The sequence below is a fragment of the Pholcus phalangioides genome, unplaced genomic scaffold (genome assembly GCF_987345545.1).
Source record: "Pholcus phalangioides strain wild (caught in Gottingen) unplaced genomic scaffold, Ppha-v1.0 ptg000172l_1, whole genome shotgun sequence".
Taxonomy (NCBI): Eukaryota; Metazoa; Arthropoda; class Arachnida; order Araneae; family Pholcidae; genus Pholcus; species Pholcus phalangioides.
Genome location: NW_028301637.1, coordinates 4,684,044 through 4,706,854, shown reverse-complemented (window position 1 = coordinate 4,706,854; position 22,811 = coordinate 4,684,044). Strand labels below are relative to the sequence as shown.

Genomic DNA, 22,811 nt, shown 5'->3' with positions numbered 1-22,811 from the left:
ATCAAATTTTGTATGAAGCTTGCTGATTCCCGAGTGGAAGCAATCCGCAAGATTCGACAGACCTTTTTTGGGGGTGAAGAAATGACATCACGCCGATAAAGGGGCAGTGGTTCAAAAGTGCAATCGTTTCAAAGGTGCCCAAACATCAGTAGAGAGGGAGGCACATTCTGGTGTCTTATCCCGAAATGAGATCATTATTGCCTAAATGAGACTTGGTGATGCAGGATCATTGAATCATGATCAGATAACTTGCATGTAAGGTGGGCATTAGCATTGGATCTGTTCATTCTATTTGGACTTGGGGGGGGTGTCAAAATATGCTTTATTCTTTCACTCCAATGGCATGTTATGTGAGTAGGCACAACTATTACCAAGAGATTCTGCGCTGCAACTAGCAGCCCCATTGCAATTAATGCAGTAGCATCATTAAGTTTTCCCTGTCATTTTGGCAAAAATGTAAATGTGACGGAGCTCGCACTTCCCCGTTCATTGGCAGTCTGCCAGCAACTGGCAGGTTCTACAGGCAGGAAAAAAATTAACGGGCGCGCCAGAATTGCATACATGTCTGCACCAAACCGAGCTTCATCGGTTCAGGCTCGGAAAATTAAATTATCAAATACTTTTTGGACAAAGCTGGTATAACTAAATTGTGAAAACAAGGTTATCAGAGATCATGTCAACGTGTCTGCTAGCATGGAAAGGTACCAAAGTGTCGGGCAAGTGAAAGATACACTATTTAGGGTGGATTTCATTTGGAAGAATGCTTGGTGCCTAAATTATTTTTTGATTTGTCACACGTCCTGGTGCAGTCAAAGGTGTTATTAATCCATACGAATGTGAAAACTAGTTCGTAAATGAGAAAAACGTTCAAAGGAATGGTATATTGTTTTGGGACCGAAAGATTAAGTATTCAGAATTTGTGAAATCTCATTAACTCCGAGAAATTGGAGGCCCTAAAGCAGAATATGCCAAAATCTATGACGTAGAACAATCTTAATTTCAGTAAAATGTAGAACACCATTATATGGGAAGTTTTGCTGCAAAACATTTCCAGTTAGCTGAGGGGTGATTGCAGAACAATGAACATTCTGCTTTGAGGATTGTAGGTCTATGAAATCGAACATGGACTAGTTTGTATCTTGGGTGGGATTTATATTTTTTGCTGCCTTTCTTCCCACTGTAGTTTAATTTTCTTGACCACTCAAATTTGCTTCCCTGAGTTATAAACTGCTTGGGTCTCCGTATTTGTAAGTACGCCTCTGTCCCAATGTCAACCTTTTGGTTGCACACTCGGTCAACCACTAGTTTGGTCCCTCTGTCTTTTGGTCATTCACGTGCTTGCACATCCTCTAGGTCACTCCCATGCTCACAAAGCCACTCTCTTGGTTGCTCACTGACCTAGTCTCTGGATCATTTCCAGACCTGCCAACTCTCCGGATTTTTGGCAGAAAATTAGATTTTACGCGAGCTTTCACGTTTTCGTGACGTCAATGACTGCCGTCGTCGCGAGGAAAAACACCCATATGGAGAACAGCCGTAAAAAGTCTTGGTGACCGCATTTAAGCAACTGGCAAAGACGTAACTTTGTTTACGTAGCGTTTAATGGCAATCATTTATCGGAGGCATGACTTTGGTTACCGAAATTCCTGTATAAACGTTAGTGTATTTCATTAACAGCCTTGCGGTAAACACAAGTTTTTCGTCAGAAGCTTAGTTCCTCTAGTTAGTAATTTGAAGTTTTTGTTTCCTCCGATAAAATATGTCTTCAGAAAGAAAATATAAAGCTTTTAAGAGTTCATATACCCGAGATTATCAATCACTAATAGCATCCACGAAAGGAAATACTCGTGTGTTATGAACAGTATATACACTGAAGAGCCAAATAAAACTGGTAAACCTGCCTAATATCGTATAGGGCCCACGCAGAAGTGCCGCGACACGATATGGCATGGACTCGACTAATGTCTGAAGTAGTGCTGGAGGTAATTACCATGAATCCTGCAGGGCTGTCCATAAATCCGTAGGAGTAAGAGGGGGTGGAGATCTCTTCTGAACAGCACGTTGCAAGGCATCCCAGATATGTTCAATAATGTTCATGTCTGGGGATTTAGGTGGCCAGCGGAAGTGTCTAAAGTCAGAAGAGTGTTCCTGGAGCCACTTTGTAGCAATTCTGGACGTGTGGGGTGTCGCATTGTCCTGCTGAAATTGTCCAAGTCCGTCGGAATGCACAATGGACATTTGAATGGGTGCAGGTGATCGGACAGGATGCCTACGTACCTGTCACCTGCCAGAGTCGTATCTAGACGTATCAGGGATCCCATATCACGCCAACTGCACACGCCCCCATACCATCACAGAGCCTCCACCAGCTTGAACAGTCCCCTGTTGACACGTAGGGTCCATGGATTCATGAGGTTGTCTCCATACCCGTACACGTCCATCAGCTCGAAGCAATTGGAACCGAGACTCGTCAGACCAGGCGACGTGTTGCCAGTCCTCAACAGTCCAATGTCGGTGTTGTAGGGCCCAGGCGAGGCGTAAAGCTTTGTGTCCTGCAGTCATCAAGGGTACACGAGTGGGCCTTTGGCCCCGAAAGCCCATATCGATGATGTTTCGTTGAATGGTTCGCACGCTGACACTTGTTGATGGCCCAGCATTGAAATCTGCAGCAATTTGCGGAAGGGTTGCACGTCTGTCACGTTTAATGATTCTCGTCAGTCGTCCCGTTCTTGCATGATCTTTTTCCGGCCACAGCGATGTCGCAGATTTAATTTTTTACCGGATTTCCGATATTCACGGTACACTCGTGAAATGGTCGTACGTGAAAATCCAAATTTCATCGCTACCTCGGAGATGCTATGTCCCATCTCTCGTGCGCCGACTATAACACCACGTTCAAACTCACTTAAATCTCGATAACCTGCCATTGTAGCAGCAGTAACCGATCTAACAACTACGCCAGACACTTGTTGTGCTATATAGACGTTGCTGACTGCAGCGTCGTACTCTGATTGGTTCCATATCTCTTTATTTGCATACGCATGCCCGAACCAGTTTTTTTGGCTTTTCAGTTTAGATGTGATTTCTCTATTCTGCATGGAAAGACTGACATGAAATTACATTCTGCTCAGGGGCAATGTGCTGAACCTGCCTTGAGGGAAAATGGAACTTTTTTAATTCATTAAAATTTTTTTTTTTTGATCAAGTCTATGGGGGGGGGGGGCCCTTCCGGAAGAATCTCTGGATTCCAAAAGCTGGCCCGTCTGCATTTCCATGCCGCACGCTTTCTGGGGCACTTCTGGTCATTCATAGGCCTATGGGGGGCACGATGATGATGTCAATTCATATATACATTATAGATCAGTCGACTCCACCTTTGACGCTACGAACCAGATTAGTACACATCTGACCATATACAGTTAAAATACCTTGGGACTACTACTTTCCAGGCTGATTTTGGCTGGAAATTTTTCAAGGATCTGGCAACACCATTTGTGTGTTTTTGTTTACATTTTGCGTTAGTGAAAGCAATAAAAGCAAAAAAATGTCGGGTTTGCGTCCAATGCCTAGAATTAATATCTTGGAGAAACCTTTAAGTAAAGGGAAATCCGAGGTAAATATTAATATAATAACATGTGCATCTTGAAGTGTTGATTAATGTTAAATTCTTTTATCTATATATAATAATAATTTTTCTTCCCACAGATTAACGTCAGTACTTACGCCCTATTATTCTCGGAAATCGTGCAGTACTGTCAAAACAGAGTGACTTCAGTGCCGGAGCTGCAAACTAAGTATTTTAATCATTGTTACAATTAGGCTTATTTATTGTTTATTATGTGTGTTTCTGCCAAATCCCGAAATTGGCCAATTCGCGATGGGGCCGGCCACTTCGCGAATTGGCCAGTTTCGTTAAATATTGACCCCAGACATTGGCCGGACATAACAGATAAGATGGCATGGGGGGGGGGGGCTTCCTCCACAATTGCTTTTAAAATATACCTTCATCCTAATATGCGTACATTCATCCATCTTTCCTCTATTCAAGTTCTTCACGCATTTCATGTCCACAACACACGTGCTTACTCATATTGTCATATTCATGTTGTTCACCGAATAAGGTGCTAAGCGAGATGGCACTGATGATCCCTAATTATATATATTCCCCCACACAATATTTCTATTTTGTATTTTTTTTCATCAAATCCACTGAAGCGAGTGAACTCGACCCAATAAAACTGATGCTGGTTTCTAGTCCGCAAGTTTTCAAACCCTTTTGCTCACCTATAAGGTGTTAGGAGAGATCACTCACTCTGATGGATATTTTATATTTCACTATAAGATTCTTATTTCTTTTTTTGGTATCCTGTGTATATGATATAGCAAGTGTAAGATAACAGATGAGATGGCATGGGAGGCTCCCCAATTGCTTTTGAAGTATACCTCAATCCTAATATGCATACATTCATTCGTCTTAACAAAACCCTATAACTTTTCTCCAACTCCATCTCGTCTGTAATCACTGACAGTACCCAATTGTCCGGGGAAAATGTTTTAGAAATTTTTTTGTTCTATTTTTTTTTCTCTCTCTCTCTCTTTTTTTTAATACACAAAATAAAGTGTTCCAGACTCTGCCATGAAGCTGGGCTGGGAGAGATCTCGGCAATGGGATAAGTCCAGTGGCAAAGTTTTAGCATGTTTTCATTCATTGACTGGCCAGTTTGCGAAGTGGCTGGTGATTCCTGGCCAAAGTCAGATAACAAAAGACTAGATTCGGGATCATCGTGAAGTTGGCATATTTTTGTCATGATTATTGTTCATGTTAGTTATGGCAACCCATCAAATGGCAGTCACGAAGCTGTAATCATTTTTTTTCTCCAAAATTTGGCAGAAGAAACTGCATGTTCATAATTTTTATAGTTTTATCTCCCAAATTTCACTTTTTTTCCTCTTGTCACATAGAGCAAATCCAATACAGCTGCTATATATAGACATGCTACACACGTTGGCGACTTAAAAAAATGAATTTGGCTTCTACCAGGTCATCTTACATCAGCATATCAAACTTTGGCCATGGATCTCCGGCCAAAGTTCAAATCATTTCTGCAATTCAGACTTTGGCCAATTCGTGAAGTGGCTAGCCCTGTTGCGAATTGTCCAAACTTCCGGCTTCGGCAGCAACATATACAAATGCAACGGCACAACAGGCAAAATGCCCAACGAGGTGGCTGAGAAAAAGATGCCCATAACAAATATGTACACTTAAATGCATAGTTCAAGGCCGCTCAACCTTTATGGCAATGCAGGCCACTTCATTGGTTTGAAAACGTGTTGCAGGTAGACATGGATCCGGGATGATGTGCCAAGAGGGTGAATCCTGGGAACAGGTTTTTGGTATTATCTGCCACCTGGTGACTTTTTTTCCCCATCGCCAAACACATCCAACGGCCTGACAAAAAGTTGCCAAAGCCATCTACTGATGCTATGGATGCCTAAAAAAAAAATTCTAGCATTGAAAGCATAATAACGAGGAAGCATGATAATAAAGAATAAAAATATAACTTTCTAGACAAAACACAAGAGAAATATAACAGTATAAACATAAATAAGGTCTGGGTTCCTGGAAAAAAATACTCTCTCTCCGATATTTCTGGGTTATAAATTAATATCTCTAGGCCTACATATAACAAATGATAAAAATATTAACTGAACGATACAACCTAGCCTGACCTATAGACAAGAGAAATAAATAATCCATGGCAACTAATGTACTGGGAAAAATGATGAAATGGGGAAGGTGCTGTTGCGAATTTCAAAAAACACTGTCAAACAAAGAAAGGGGGGGAACCTGTTTGAAAACTCCTATGAGCTAGCACCACCTTCATAGAAAGACCTAGATGAAATGGCAACCCAGTACCATTATGTCGCCTTGATAACTTATTACCGGAAAAAAGTTACCATGGGAAGTGGCACATTATACCAAAGCTGTTCTGAATTGTGTTTGTTTGTTGGATCATCCTGTATTTTACGGGACAAGAACATATCCCATATTATTTGGCTGATGTCTGTCATGCCCTCCACCTCTGGATCCGTTCCTGAGTGAAGGCAGACATCTTCAGCTGTGAATGAAGCTGAGGTAGACATCTTCAGGGCGCTGTAGCTCAAGTCAATGAGATGCCCAAAAAATAGGATGTAAAGTACCAAAGGATGTTCAGAGGTGTCGTAAGTTCCATACCCAGTTCATCCTTGCCAGAAACTTTCCTGATGCTGGGGTATAACAGAATCAGTAAGTATATTAAAAGAGAAGAAAAAAGGCTTCTGTTCTGAATTTGCAATAAATTGTAGGCCCCAGTGTAATTAGCCCTTGTGCATAGAAAATAACCATGGTGCACCAAAAATAATCAAATGATGTAGATATATCTTTAGCTGCGAATGAAGTGGAGGCGGACATCTTCATCTGTGAATGGACCAAAGGCAGACATCTGCAGCTATGAATGAGCCGTGGCAGATATCTTTAGCTGTGAAAGAAGTTGAGACCAACATCTTAAGCTGAGAATAGCATATTCAGCTTTGAATATAGTGAAGGCAGATATTTTCAGCTGCTAATGAATCCAAGGCAAATATCTGCAGCTGTGAATTAAGCAGAGGCGGGCATCCTAAGCTTTGAATGGAGCAGAGACAGGCATATTCTGCTTTGAATGGAGTGGAGGCAGACATTTTCATCTGCTAATGAAGCTGAGGCAGGCATTTTCATCTGCTAATGAAGCTGAGGCAGATATCTTCTGCTTCAAATCAAGTAAAGGCAGATAACCTTGTGCAGTGGAGGCAGGTGGATCCAGGGTGATGTGTCTGAGAAGCGACTTATTGTCTAGATCAGTGTTTCCCAAAGTGGGCAATATTGCCCCCGATGGGCATGGAATGGTCCAAGAGGGCGATAGAACCTACTGATTTAACACAGGATCCTATGGGTTTACTTGAGTTGGGGGCGATGAGAGGAAAAAATTTCTGATGAAGTGGGCGATGAAACAAAAAGTTTGGGAGACTATGGTCTAGATGCATTAGATCTTTCCATATTTTACAGGACAGACAAATTTCTCCCATATTATTCAGCTCTTGTGGGGGGGGGGGGGGGGGACGAGATCACTGCCTCTGGATCCATACTTGGTCGCAGGCCACTTAATCAAGTGATGTGGAACAGTGCTGCAGACTATAAAAGTGATCTATAAATGTGAAACATGCCACTTGAGTGATCAGTAGATATGTTGTGGCTGTGGGTCACTCAAGTGATCTGGAACTGAGCAGCAAGTCACTTAAATGATCTGATAATGTGCAGTTGGCCACTAGAGTGATCTGAAGTTGTGCCATGGGTCAGTTAAATGATCTGAAAATATATCGGATGCTCAAGTGTTCTGCAACCGTATATTTCTCGGTACATTTCGGGCCAAAAAATCTCTTCATGCTGTTGCCACCTGGGGCAAAAATTGCTAGTCAGGGAGGCTGCTCACTAACTCAGTGCTTCATGCTAATGATGCGTGTTATAAGGAAATGAAAAGTGTGTCTCTGGTGTGTTGGTTAGCGCACTTGTCAGGCATGCAAGAGGATCCAGGTTTGATTCCTGGAGGAGACAAATCACTTTCCTTTCTGAAGATTGGTTCACCGGTCACAAGTTAACTCATGTTTCTATGCCAGGACTGGTCAAATCCTAGGTCACCATGGCGACTAAAATCTTAACATTAGTGCCTATTTTTTAAAATTTCGTACAATTAAATTGACATTCAAGGGCAGCATAAAATTATATAACATTTGTTTCAGCATATCTTCTATCATGGAAAGAAGTTCCTTAATTTGGGGACAAGTCTAAGAATTCACTATTTTGGACTGATTTTATCGACCAAAAATACTTGCCATCTATTTGAAATTTTGCTGGCGCCTAATTTTTTTCCAATTTGTCAAGCCTTGTTTTATACTTAACCTCCCCAGTGCTGTGAGGAAACATTGAACCAGGATGAGCAAATTGTGTAAGTTTGTTGGGTCATCCTGTATTTTACCAGGACAGACAAATTTTCCCATATTATTTGCTCTTAAGACGGCAATTGTTCTTATCGTCCTCTACTCTGGATCATGTCTTAGCAAAGGCAGACATCTTAAGCTGTGGCTGTGTCAAGGCAGATATCTTCAGCTGCAAATGAAATGGAGGCAGACATCTTCAGCTGTGAATGAAGCCGGGGCAGGCATCTTTAGCCATGAATCAATGTGTCAGAAAATTGACTTACTGTGTGGGTGAGTGTTTCTCAAATGGTACATTGCGGCTCCTAGAGGAATCATTAATCTTTGTGAGGGGCATTGCAGGGAGCTGGAGATATTGATTTATGTTACTGCAGTCAATACTCATTATAACAACCCCACGTTATAGCGACCATTTCATTACAACGACAGTTACTGTAAGTCCCAATTTTTTTCATAGAACAACTATCATAATTATATGAATTACTTCCAATATATAATGACCCTCAAATATAACTACCATTTTTGATGGGATGGAGGGGATCCTTATATCCAGCTTCGACTGTACTTATGCTTTGAAGTGGTTCCTTTATATGGGGGAATATCTGCTAAACTGTTCTGAGAGCCACAGATTAACCATGATTTGGCCGAGGAAGCCGCGGGTAAAGGAACCTTGAGAACCACTGGTGTAGGTGCATTGGATCAACAATAGTTTTTTCTCTGCATAACCATGTATTTTTTTCAATCATCTTTGATTTGCAATATATATTTTTTTTCAGGTTGTCTGAACTTGGATATCATGTCGGTGAAAGGATTCTAGACTTGCTATTTGTCAGAGAACGAAATTTCAAGCGAGAAACAAAGCTTATAAATATTTTGGTGTTCATTAAAACAACTCTGTGGAAAGTATGCTTTTTTCCTATATTTTAAAATTGAATTTTAAAACTAAGAATGACAAAGAAAGTGAAATTGAAAACTAAAAGTGATAAAATTGACAATTAAGTTTTTGACTGTTTTAATACTGAGTAAGTGTCTGAGGTCAAAAACCTAACCCTATGATCTCCTATTACACCACATATTTTGAATAAACAGCTCTATTTCACTTAGCAAATTGAACACAGGTAATCAATAGATAAAATGGACCATAAAATTATATATTATCTGTTCTAGACTCTTGATTCTAGGTTCTATTGTAATAAATTAGTGTTTAAAAATAAATTGTAATATACAAAAAAGTAAGTTTCTCATCATGTTATCAACCTATGTTGATAACACAATAAATATTGTATTTGAAATATTAACCAAAAGCATTTCTTTAGGTTTTTGACAGTTTTTGATGGTTTAAACCAGGTTTTGACATCAAAAACCCAACCCTGCTATAAAGGCATGCAAATTTTCCTTTCAAAAATAATCATCTTTACATTGTATCTAGTTTCCTATATCTTGTGTAAATAGAGGAGAATGGCATTATCTCTAGTTTATCTTATCCATAACAATTATTTAATTAGTTTTTAAGAAATGAAAATTATGAACAAAAAATTGATTTTTTTTTAGACTCTGTTCGGGAAAGAAGCAGACAAGTTGGAACATGCAAATGATGATGAAAAAACGTGTATCCTTTTGAAACTATATATGCAAAAATTTGAAGGAAGTACAATTTATTTGCAGGGATGCACAGCCTTCAGCCTGCGAGAGGTGTTTCTACGAAAGTATCAGTGCATGATATATTTGTGTGATAGTGATTGGAACTGAGAGACCCACGGTCTGTCGCTCTGATATAAGCACATTGTCCCTGAGGACTCGGGTGCCTCCGGGGAACCTAACAATTTATTGAGCTTGAACAAGATAGATCTATACATGGGCAGGTGCCATTATGCACGTTGCCGGTAAACAAGTATGAAATTTATGATCAAAAATGGTGATTGCAGTAAATAAATCGCAATTATAAATCACAGGTCATAAATCACATAATTAAGAATAGTTCTTGATAAAATTTGACCTGCTTCTCTTCAGTTTCATTGATTGATAGTAACTAATTCAATCTGCAGCTGGGTTGATCTAATCACTGCACCATGGATTTGATTTGGTCCAAAAACATTTGGCAGCAATTGCTACCTGTATCCAGCTTTTCGGTAAGTCCGTGTGGGTCATATCTAATCTCGACTACTCTTGTTTCTCATCTTTTTTCTTCTCTCTAAACATGTATGAAGTCGCTCTCTGGATGTTCTTGGAGTCTTATTCTAGTAGATCTAACAAGCATGGGTGGTTCTTTATCTGGTTCTGGGGCTGTAGCTCTGATATCCTCAGGGTGCTGCTCCAGAAAGTGGACCAGTCTATGTATTTTAATTTTTGAATCCTCCACTTCAGGATGAACCCAAGGCAAGATAATTATGTTTGTTTGCAATTGCAGACACAGTCAATGACCTTCTGGTTCTCTCACTTCAGTTGGACGCTAACAGCAAACCAATATGAATATTTACTATTTGTTTGTTCAAATTTGAAACGTGACAAAATTAACTATCCCACAAAATGTGAGGTATGCAGTGTGATCCGCTTTCTAAATGCAAAGAAAGTTCCTGTAATCAGAATATAAAGATGGATCTCACTGAGGTTCACGACAGTGTAGTGAATGGATATTTAGTTCAAAAATGGTGCATCATGTTCAGGGTGAAGAATGCTCTGGCCGATCTTCTGTCGTGATTGATGAGCTGAAATCAAGGACTGAGGGAGAAATTCAAAAGAATAGATGCTTTACCCTTGATGATTTGCATTCTGTCTGTTCTGAAATTTCAACAACTATTCTTCATGAAACTGTTAGTAGTGACTTAGGGGTCATTCAAGTATTACATTAGCATCAGGAGGGAGGGGGGTTGCGGATTTTCTGACTTTTGATGACAAGGGGGGAGGGGGTTTGAAGGTTGCTTACGTCATCAACCACCCCCTTTTTGAAGATATGAAATATTCTAAGCTGCTGACGAAATTTTGCTGATGGGGGGGAGGGGGTCAAAAATGGCTGAAAATCTGCTTACGTAAGTGCTTACTATCCCGGATGCAACTAGAGTCACCGATTTGGGAATTCTCATTGACGAGCGACTTAAGTTTTCTGAACATTGTTCAGCGGTTGTCAAAAAATCGAATAGAATGCTTGGTCTCATTTTCAAAAAGGTCTCTTCGCGTTCTCCTAAAGTCATTCTTCCGCTTTTTCGAGGCTTAGTTCGTCCTGGACTGGAGTATGCTGTAAGGTTTTGGAGACCATACCTACAGAGGGACATAGACTTGGTTGAAGGGGTGCAGAGAAGAGCTACGCGTGTCCTTATTGTCACACAGGGCTTGAGTTATGAAGAAAGACTTCATTTTTTGAATATGTTTACATTGGATGAACGCAGGTGTCGAGGAGATATGATCGAAGTGTTCAAAATTTTCAATGGGATGGATAGGATGGACCATGAACTTTTAGTACACCGCCAATCGACTGCTTTTACAAGGGGACACCAGTATCGATTGGTGAGGGACAATGCAAGGTTATGGTGTCGCAGGGAATTTTTCTCCAATAGGGTTGTTAATAAATGGAATAGCTTACCCCCCGGAGGTAGTAAATTGTAACACAATTGACACGTTTAAAAAGAAATACGATAAACATGTTGGGGTAAATCGAGAAGCTATCCATTCTTAGAATAAGACAACCATAAGTATTCTTTATGGGCATTGTATAATATTTTATCATGTGTATATATTGTTTGTAATTTGTGTTAATTGCATTTTTAATGGGGTTGCTGTATTTTTGAAACATATGACATCCATATTTTTATGGGCATCTTTTTATCAGCCACCTCGTTGGGCATTTTGCCTGTTGTGGCGTTGTATTTGTATTTGTATTTGTAATACTTGAATGGCCCCTTACGCTACAAAAAATGTGTGTCAGGTGGTTTCCTTGAACTTTGCCAGTTAAAAACGAAAGAAATCATGAATAGGAGCTGCACTGACATTTCTCAGTCGCTACCAATAAGATGGCTAGTAGCTTTTGACTCACATTGTTACTAGTAATGAGGCATAGATTTCACATAAAACTAAAGGAAAAAGTTCCAGTCAATGGAATGGCATCATTCCTGATCTCCAACAAAAACTGAAAAAAAAATTCCCAAATTTTCTCTATTTTTTTTAAATTTTGAATATGTTAGTGAATATTGAACTTAGAATCGTGGAATTTTTTTTATTTTATTTTTTGTCCCCATAAGAGACGCAAAAACTGTCTAATTGGGGTTTTGACTGTATAAAAATCTTTTTTTTATGTACGCAACCCCCTCAAACAAAGTAAGATCTTAAGTAACTGCATGTCATTTCAAAACTTTTTGTAATTGAAGTATGTTTGGAAAGTCAACAGTTACAGAGATATCTGCTGTGCAAACAATTTTGGATAGCCTGTACATAAAAATGTGCCTGTTAGCTTTGCTTTGGTTCATCTCAATGCATATTCTAGTTAAATCACTTGCGCTACAATGTATGTAATGCAGGCATTCCTTGCTTTACCGATTAATAGGGTCCGCAAAATAATCATGTACAACAAAATCATGTAAAGTGAGTTAAATTTAACACTGGTAAGACAGGAAAAAATAAACCCAACTTTCAGCAGCAAAATAAGATTTTTTTGAACGAATTAATTATCGAAAAACTTATAAATAAATGTCGTTAATTTAGGCTGTATGAATGAATTTGATTAATACTTTTGCTCCTGTTTTCACTACTGCGTATCTATTCTAGTGAGTGTGTGGATGTTCTCTTTCCTGATATGTGATAGGCTGATAACATTTTTAATGAAAGCAGTCAAGATTCAGCAGACAAGAAACATTTTTTTTGCCTCCTTATGAAAACTTTAGAAGCAAAGCTGGGGAGAATTCTGAATATTCCTTGCAAATATGACAATTCTGGATTCATTAGGATCGTTTTTGTTCAAAATTCTAATCACATTGTCAATGTGCTATTAAAAGATGTTAATAAGTGAGATCTAGTGAGATGGATTTGAGCATTTCTTACCTATTTGTCTGATCTACGCTAACAAATCCAACAGATTTTTGTTTTTATTTCAAATATGCCATATTTCTACTTTGCAAGTCAATTTTCAGGATTGAAATCCAACTACAAACCAAATTTTGTGGGATCACAATTTTTAAAATTAACTTTTCAAAATCGCATTATAGCTAAATCATGCGAGGGATATCAGTATCTGAAATTTCTTGAAATAATGTACACTTTTATTAAGTAATGCCCCCGGGTTCTTCAACAAAAGAAATAGAGTGACATTAATGTATTACAATTTTTTTTATGTTTTAAATCAAAAATTTGTGTTCATGCACATTATGCGTATTGAATTTCTTGACAACAGTTCAGATTTCATTATAGAGAAAGAACCGCTGGTGAATAAATATATCTCAATTCCTAAGGACAAAGGTGAGTTATTTATATTTTACATGTATGCAGGGTATTCGTAAACTGTTTAGAAAAAATTAGATGGGTGGTAGTACCCATCAAGACGAACAATATTTACAGTGAAACATGGTCTCATTCCGCTCAGCTCAGTGTCAGAAAAGTGTAAAGGAAATTATCAGTTTTGAACCTCTGACAGTGAAAAATGGAGACATAATGAAATCATAAGTTGCAAAATTCCTGTGCAGATCAGCGAAAGACTCAAGCTTTCATGTGCTCCCACAAGAAGTTTAATGGATTTAGGTACAACGAGCAAGGAAAACACCCTGCAAGTCAACCACGTCCAATTCACTGTGAGGGATATCTGTCGATGCTGCCTATTTTCACTAGAAATTTGCATATGGTGAATGATTAACAATGACATTATGTTCTAGATAAATGCTGCTTCTCCGGCAGAGTGTAAATGATGGCAGAAGTGAGGACTTAAGTTTTGCCTTCCTAAGACTGTTAGCGGACTGGGAACATAGACTCCATTGTAAATATTGTTCGTCTCTATGGGTACTATCCCCGCTCCATTTTTTTCTAAATAGTTTACAAACACCCTATATGCTTATTTTATTTTTGGATTAATATAATAAATTTTCTTTCCATAGATACTGTCTCATATTGTTATTGTATGCTGCTGGATTAAAAATACCACTTCATTCAAAAAGTTCCAAAACTTTTAAAATATTTCCCACATGTAAATGAATTATGTCATTTTCCGCAGAACAAGCAAAGAGTATCATGTGACTAGTCAGAACCAGTTTCATCCAGTTCAAATATGTATACAGCATGCACATACGTTGTCATTACAGGCATTCAAAACTTCCTGTTGCAATTAAAAGATGTCAGATTTCAAACAACGTTCAAACGCCAAATATTGTGTTGCTAGGAACGTCTTTTGCTGAGACACATCAAATGATTAAGTCAGTGTACAGTGAAACAACAATGTGTCAAAATAGAGTTTAGAAGAGACATTGACGGTTTAAAAAGGGCAGACAGACTATCTGCACTAGAGATGGGACGAATATTTGGCTGTTATTCTGTATTCAGCCCGGCTGAATAATGCTTAGGCCAATCAATTACACAGATCTTTAGCCAAATATCTGAGCAAAAGAAACTAATTTTTTACAAATTATATGGAATTTTTCCTATAAAATTTACTGATTATATGCTATTGTGTGGTGTATATCCCTTTCAGTGAAAGAGGTTATATCAGGGTGAATTTCTAGGATAAAGAAAACGTTAAACTGAAAATAGAATCCTGCAATATGGTGGAGGGTGCGGTAGCCCAGGTCGATAAGATATTCGCCTAAAGTACCAAAGAATGTTTAGAGGTGTTGTGAGTTCAGTGCCTGGTTTGTCCTTGTCAGAAACTTTCCTGATGCAAGGATACAACAGAAACAGTGACATGACCACAGAAAAAGATTGCTACCGCAGGGAGTTCCACATCGAGGGGTTAGCGCACCAACCTCTCAGTGAGTATAGAAAGTCTGCGTTCGGAATCAGTAATAAATTGGAGGTCCCAGTCTAATTAACCCTTGTGTGCAAAAAATGATCATGGTGTGACAAAAATGATCGAAGAGGAATATGGTGGAAGTGAGCATGAATTATATACAAAAGTTCACTAACTGGAAGATGCACCTAGACAGGCAAATGGGGAAGGGGGGGGGGCAAAGAACATCTAAAGAGGAAAAATAAGAAAATAAATCTTAAATTTTATGATTCATTTCTAGTTGAGAATAAATATTGGTTGACATTTTTTCTTAATTACATGTGTAAAATCGGAACAAGTGTTGAGAAAAAATTGATTTTGTAAGTAATATTAAAATATGATATATCATTGTTAAATTTAATTGTCAGTATCGTGTCGATAAAAATCTTTCAATTACCAGTTTTTTATATTTATTTAAATAATTAATTACATAATTAAAATTTGATTTCATTAATTTGAAATTACCAATAATTTTATTTTCAGTTAAAACACCAGGTTTACTTGTGATAAATTTTAAGAAAATTGATATTCGGCGAAATCATTATTTGTCCCATCCCTAATCTGTACTCATTCTTCCATAATAAAATAAGTTCCAGAACTTTTCAAATGTAGTGATAGACACGAGTATAGGCTCTGTTACAAGTATATAAACTCTACGAAGGTTTTTAACAACTGGCTGTTAGGAAGATGAATTTTTTGAAAGAGAAAATTCAATTTCCTTTGTGGGGAATCGAACCCATGTCTTTTTACTTTGCAGGTGAATGCCCTATACCGCTAGACTACAAGGGCAACGAATCTCTCAATCTTTCCTTGGAGCTCGTGTGCACTGAAAGGGACCGTGCATAGATGGCTGGACCTGAGAGATTCATTGCCTTTGTGGTCTAGGGAAGTCACACCAGAAAGTGAAAGGACGTGGGTTTGATTCCCCGCAAAGGCAGTTGAATTTTCTCTCTTTCCAAAAATTCATCTTCGCAACTACCAGTTGCCAAAAACCTTCGTATGGTAGCAGAGAGTGATGTCATTCTTTCATAAGTCGCCATCTGGTGGCAGGGTGAGCGGTTGTGAGCTTGGCCTGAGTCAGGTCCAGACGTTCATGTACGGTCCATTTCAGTGCACACAAGCTCCAAGGAAAGATTGAGAGATTTGTTGCCCTTGTAGTCTTGTGGTCCTCAACCTTTGGAAGCCCGCGGCCTGGTAAATCTCTTTTGCATAAGTGAAAGGCCCGGTCATACACACAACAAACAAGAAATTAATGGGAAAATGAAACTTGGTATCGTACTCACTTCCTTGTGTGACTAGTGTTAGGACCCGGTGGTTGAGAAACACTGGTCTAGGGCATTCACTGGGAAAGTGAAAGGCTGTGGGTTCGATTCCCCTGCAAAGGCAGTTGAATATTCTTTCTTTCCAAAAATTCATCTTCGCAACAGCCAGTTGTTAAAAACCTTCATATGGTAGCGGAGAGTGACATCATCCTTTGATATAAACTCCAGTCAAATATCCATTCAAAATATCTGTCTTTTAAAAAGTAATCGTTTGAGGTGTTAGTAATGAAAAAAATGGGAAAGAACTGGAGTATTAAAAACATTTCTATAATGATTAATCCAACACTTACTATATCTCTAATTGTAGGATTCCAGACTTGTTCTTAACCGAACATACACCTCGTACACATTCCTCTGAGGAATTTCTAACGAATGTCAGAACGTTTTGTGTGAGTGTATGTATATGCATGACCCTGGTGTATTTCTGTTGTTATGGCATGTATACATTAGCCTGCCGATCTTGCAACGTACGACCCCCTGCAGCAGTTCTAATCCGTTCGTGTTCATGAATGCACAAACTTCCTTTGTGTTCATTGAAAAAACTGATTCCAGGTGGGTCCAGTTCAAACAGCTCAAGAATCATGCACAATACTACAAATTACTGAGCAACCAATTGTGAATGCTTTCATTGCATGATCCATGCTAATGTATACGCGCCTTTAGAGTTGTTCTTGTTTTGTGTTCTTGCTAGTGCTCGAATCTGTGTTCCATATTTTTAAATAAAAGATGGCAAATGCTTGAATTTTCATGTTATGTAAGTATCTTGTTTGAAGGTCTGCCTGCTTTCTGCAGAGACTTCAAATGGGAGATCGACTTGCATTCTACCTAGAATCCTAGACTGAATTAGAAACTGTATTTTTTGTATTATAGTCGAATTCTGTTTTAACGAATACCATTATAGCGAAAATCTCATTTTAACCAATACTATTCTAATCCCCAGATAAATTTACATAGGAAAAATGCAAAAACCTGTAATTCCTTTATAATGAAATTTTGTTATAACGAAGTGATTTTTCCAGTCTCTTGGAGTTTGTTATATCAGAATTCAACTGTATTTTAATTCATTAATGAATGATAGATATGTTTTATTGAGCTTATTTTTGTTTATTTGATCTGATCTTTAATTTTCTTTTGACGCATCTAACAATTGCATAACAGAGTTTATTATTGTAAAAAAACATAAATATTAGTAATATTTCATCAGAAAAAATGTAATGTAAGTGTAATGTAACTGCTTTTGTTACATCAAAAATTCATGTTTCTGTTTGTTATACAATCTTATAGGCACATTGAACTGCGCAGCATTCATAGCTGGTATCATTGAGGCAGTATTAATAGGTTGTAACTTTGTGAGTATTCCATTATATTTTCAGATACTTCCGTTTCATGATTTAATGATCAATGTATTGCATCCAGATGTTACTAATACTGCAGCAATATTGAAAATCTGTAAAATCTCAAATTTCTTAGATGTTGATAAATTAGAGAATTCTCTGCTACAATTTTAAATACGCTCCACACATAGAGGAAGTATATAATATAGAATGAAAGATTTCCAATTTTGGTTGGCTTTGCGCCAATGGACTAAAATATATTCCATCAAGTACTTCAAGAAAGTTTCCAAGCACAAACAGTTAACTGTTAGAGATTGAGGGGAATCTTTTGGAGTTAGTTCAATTGACTTCAGATTGAAAACCATTTCCTTGGAACCACACATCCATGAGTTGCTGTTTCAACTCGCTTAATTCTAGCATGTTTCAGCACCTTCAGGATTCATATATACTTTCTTTTTCTTATTTGCCTTTATGTTTGATTCTCTATTGTGATAGTATTAGACCATTTTTACAGACCATCCTACAAACCTACCATTAGCTGAGACATCTAGGAGTGCTGAAATATCTAGGATGTATCAGCCCAAATTTTTTAAACACATTAGTGTTTCGGATTCTGCCACGGGCAAAAGAGATCTCTACAATAGGATAAGTCTGGTGACAGAGTTCTGGCTTAAACTCGCTCATGGTCCCAAACTTAGGAAATTTTCCGAAAACTGCTTTAGAGGTCATGAAGATGCTAGATCCAAGGCTATCTTAATGCAGTTTCATTTGGGTGTAACCCTAGAGCAATGTTTTTCCAACCTTTCTCATCTCATGTCACACTTGAAGGTACGGTTGAACTTTTGTGGCACATTTGAATTGAGATTTTTAGAAAGTAAAGTTTTATTGATTTACTATATCTCTCTTAATATATCTTTTACTAACCCAGATGAAATAATTCACTGTTAAATTGAAATAAAAACATAATATTCCTGAAACAAAATCGTAAGTTACGAAATGATGTTTTGACTCCTTTACAAAAAATTAAGTCAATTTCTTTCTTAAAAATAGTCGCAACACACTACCTTTTACAACACAGTGGTTTGAAAAATGTTGCCCTAGAGCCTTGCAATAATGGAATTTGATACTATGGCTTTCGAGACTACGTACATTTCATTTATGAGTTGAATGGTAAAATTATTCCAGATGCTCACTGATTTGGAAATTCTCATTGACATGGTGCTTAGATTTTCTGAACATTGCTCCACAGTGGTTTAAAAAATCGAATAGAATGCTTTTCTTTATTCTTGAAAAGGTCTTTTCACATTCTATTGAAGTCATTCTTCTGTTTTTCGGAGGTTTAGTGCATCCTGACAGAGTATGCAGTACGGTTTTGGAAACCATATCTTCAGGAGGACGTAGAATTGGGGGTGTAGAGAAAAGCTATGTGGGCTCTTGTTGGTATGCAGGGCTTGACCTATAAAGACAGACATGGTTTCTTGAACGTGTTTACATCAGAAGAATGCTGGTGTTGAGAGGATAGATAAGATCATGACTTATAGCTAAGCAGACAATCGAGCGCTTCGACAAGCAGACACCAATATTGTTTGGTAAGGGACAATTCCAGGTTGTGGTGTTGCAAGGAACTTTTGTCTAACAGGATTGTGAATAAATGGAATAGTTTACCCCCGGGTGTCATGAATTACACCATGTTTAAAAAGAAATACGATAAACATAGTGGGATAAATCGAGAAGCTATCCATACTTAGATAAAGAAAACCATAATTTCTTGTTGGCAATGTATTATATCTTACTCATAGTTTTTAGTTTTCACATGAAATTTGTTTTTTTTTTTATTTTGGGTTGCTAAATATATTTGATGTAAGTAATTTTTATAGGCATTTTTTTTAGCCATCTGATTGGGCAGTTTGCCTGTTGCATGCAACCTTCGTATTTGCATGTAAATTGATAAACGGGTACTTCTAGCTAGGTAGGGGTCCCTGCCGCTGTAGTGGTCGAGTGGTCATGGTGACGGACTTGCATCACAGTACCCGAGTTCAATTCCCACCACCGCCACAGTGGTGTTTGGCTGAAGTTCGTTTTCTGTAGTTCCCAACTTCTAGGTGCAAATGCAAGCCCATCTCCTTGTTAAAAAGTCAGTCTCGCCACAGAGAGCAATAGGCCTACAAGCAGTATAAATATTCAATCATTACACTTCACTTCTGAAATATAGATGGCAGCACAGAAAAACCAGGTACAGCACTGGATATGCAACACTGGCTGGAAGGGAGTATGAAACTGTTTACTCATACACAGCACTGGTTATAACACAAAGAAGATATTACTACAAAGCTGAGACAGCAATTACGTGGCCTAAAATTGGACATTTTTATTTATTTATTAATTACATCTGTGAGGGTTTTCAAAATGATGTATGAAATACAGTTAATTTGCCTGTATGTAAGGCTTCTATTGCTTTTTCAGTTGTTACAAGTTACAGCTAATATGAGCAAATAAACAATTTTTACACTTGTCATATTAACAGAATTTGTCTATATCAGTGAGAAATTCACCTAAACTTCCAGATTTGTGCCCAAAGTTATTTTCAATGATTCTGGAAAAAAAATTTAAAACTTCTATCAGATGTGTCTGTCAAAGATTTTAAAGAGTAAAAAAACACTGAACCTTCCCCACTTCTCAAAAAAAAAACCCAATATTTGAAGCAAGTATATTAATGTTTCAGTGTATAGCCCTGTTTACATAGGAAATGAAAAATCTGGTTTTCTTCACTCCACAATGGAGACAAATCACAAAGAATTGTAAGAAAGGAATATTCACTGCAAAAAAAATCCTTAATAGAAAAGGGTGCCAATACTTCCTCCTCTTTCGCTGTGGGGGGGGGGGGGTTAAGTCATCAAGTGGGTGCCAATGCTACCACAATATTACACGTGCAAATGGGGCTTTTGTCTGAAGTCTGGCACCTTCACTCATTTTTTAAATTGGAATCATACCTTTACGATTTTACAATGGATGGTTGATGAGGTAAAGTCTGCATCATCACTTACAGGATACCCTGTACAATACATCATCGATTGTTAGTGAATTGCTAAAACCAGTTTGTGCAAGTAATCTTGTATGTGTCAAAGCACATAAAAAACCGACTATGCTAATCTGTTTTCTTCAAAATACTATTTCCACTTTTCATTTCCAAACAACACTTAAAAAAATAATGTTGTTGAGCGATTTATTATTATCGAGTATTGTTGTAATCAGGTTTCACTATAATTTTTTATGCTTTCAACAGTATTTTTTGTGTATTTTCAGCCAGCAAAAGTCACTGCACACTGGCATAAAGGCACCACATTCATGGTGAAGTTCGAGGATTCCGTGGTTGCTCGAGATCACCTTCCGGAGCAGAGATGATGGTTTTATGTGATGTACAGTATCCAGTTCGTCTGTCGATTAAACCATCTTTTATTGTGTACCATATATATATATTGTATATTTAGGACTAATTTCTGTCTGATTTTGTGAATCGTTTCCGAGTTAATAATTTAAAGCAGTTGTGTTTAAGTGCAGTATTTATGTCGAGAATACTATGGCGTTTTAACGAATGATCCAGCAGGTGCTCTGGGGTGGTCATTCCCCCAACTTGAATTTCTATTATTATACATTTTTTTTAATGCTGATTCTCCCTCCTACCTGTCCTTTTTGAAATTGGGGCTCTGAATTTGTTATGAGGTCCCTGTAAAAGTTTATTGAAAACCATGTTACTCCGTTCATATAGGTAATGTTAATACAGAGAGTTGACACTTTTTATAATGACCCGAAGTTACAGCGACCATTCCATTACAACAACCAGTGTGCTAGGTCCCAAATGCTTTCATGTAATGAGTATCCTATGTTTTCCTTTTGATATAACGAATACAATATAACATCCATTTTTGATGGAACAATGGAAGGTCAATATATAACGAAAGTGCATGTCACCTGTAGTATTATCATGTGTATGTAGAAACATGTGTATGTTTTTTTTCAATAAATTATATTTTGCATTGTTATAAGCTTGTTCTGTATTATACTGGTGCTGTAATCCACCTTCCTTATTTCGAACGGAAAATGACAGGCGGTTGATTCTTCATAATATGTATCCTATTGGGGGGGGGGGGACTTTTTCAAATGGGAGACCAGCTGCACTTCAGAACAATCTGCTGTGGTCACGGTGACAGACTTGCATTGCGAGGAGTCCCACGGTGACGGTCAGCTGAAGTTGGTTTTCTGTGGTTCCCAACTTCAAGGTGTAAATGCAGGCCTTAAAAAGTCTTGCCACAGAGAACAACAGACCTACAACGATACAATTATTCAATCATCACACTTCAGTCATAATTAGAAAAAATGATGGCAGATGGTAGCACTACCCACAAAAAGCATTAAACACACACACATTCCAACATGTACCAGTTCGTCAGAAGTTCCGCAGAGGAATATGGACGATGTGCATGTGTGGTTTAGTAGAGCATTCTGCAGCTTCCATGGATAGTGGGAGGATTTTCACACTGTACTTGCTTAACCGTTTAAAGGCAGAACCATGAACAAAGTCACTTATTATTTTGACATTTAGAATTTGAGGTCCTTTTGCATGCCTATACATAAATCAACTTTGAAATTTGAAGAAACAAAATTTTTCTTTGTTTTTCACTTGGTGAGAGGTGAAAGCGGAAACTGGTATCGCCTATATTCTAACGATTATTTATTTCTGGAGTACAATTATCACATGAAATTTTCTATTGTCTACTGCAAATTCTGTCAAAAATGTTTATATCAACCTGAAATTTCTAAATTTATTTCAAAAAGTACTTTGAACTCTTGTCTATATATGATAAAAAACCTGAAATGTTTGAATCCATTTTTATCTGATATTTTTGTAAATAAAAACTATGTTCCATTTATGGAACATTGGCCTTTAAACGGTTAAAGAAGGTTCTCAATGATCCTTTGATAAGAACAAAAATGTCCCACAGAACAGTGGTTCTTAACCAGGAGTAGTGTACTTAGATAAGAAAGAAGTTGATTTATTAGAGATGGATGTATTTTCCCTCAGCCCACGATGCATCAAATCAAGAGACTGTCTGGATATTGTGTTGAGGTGAACTTGGGAAAGAAAAGCCTACTGTTTCCACCAGGAATTGAATCCGACCCAGGACCTCTTACAAA

General features: G+C 37.9%; 1 protein-coding gene across 1 annotated transcript; it reads left to right on the top strand.

Annotated features, from left to right (window-relative positions):
* The first annotated feature begins 3,511 nt into the window (after positions 1-3,511).
* On the top strand, positions 3,512-21,661 carry Trs31 (trafficking protein particle complex subunit 31). The gene is made up of 7 exons (XM_089255820.1): positions 3,512-3,613; positions 3,706-3,794; positions 8,784-8,910; positions 9,559-9,616; positions 13,390-13,449; positions 17,569-17,633; positions 20,922-21,661. Exons 1-7 carry the CDS (start codon positions 3,545-3,547, stop codon positions 21,018-21,020), a joined length of 567 nt encoding a protein of 188 aa, XP_089111946.1. The 5' UTR covers positions 3,512-3,544; the 3' UTR covers positions 21,021-21,661.
* The last annotated feature ends 1,150 nt before the right edge of the window (positions 21,662-22,811 follow it).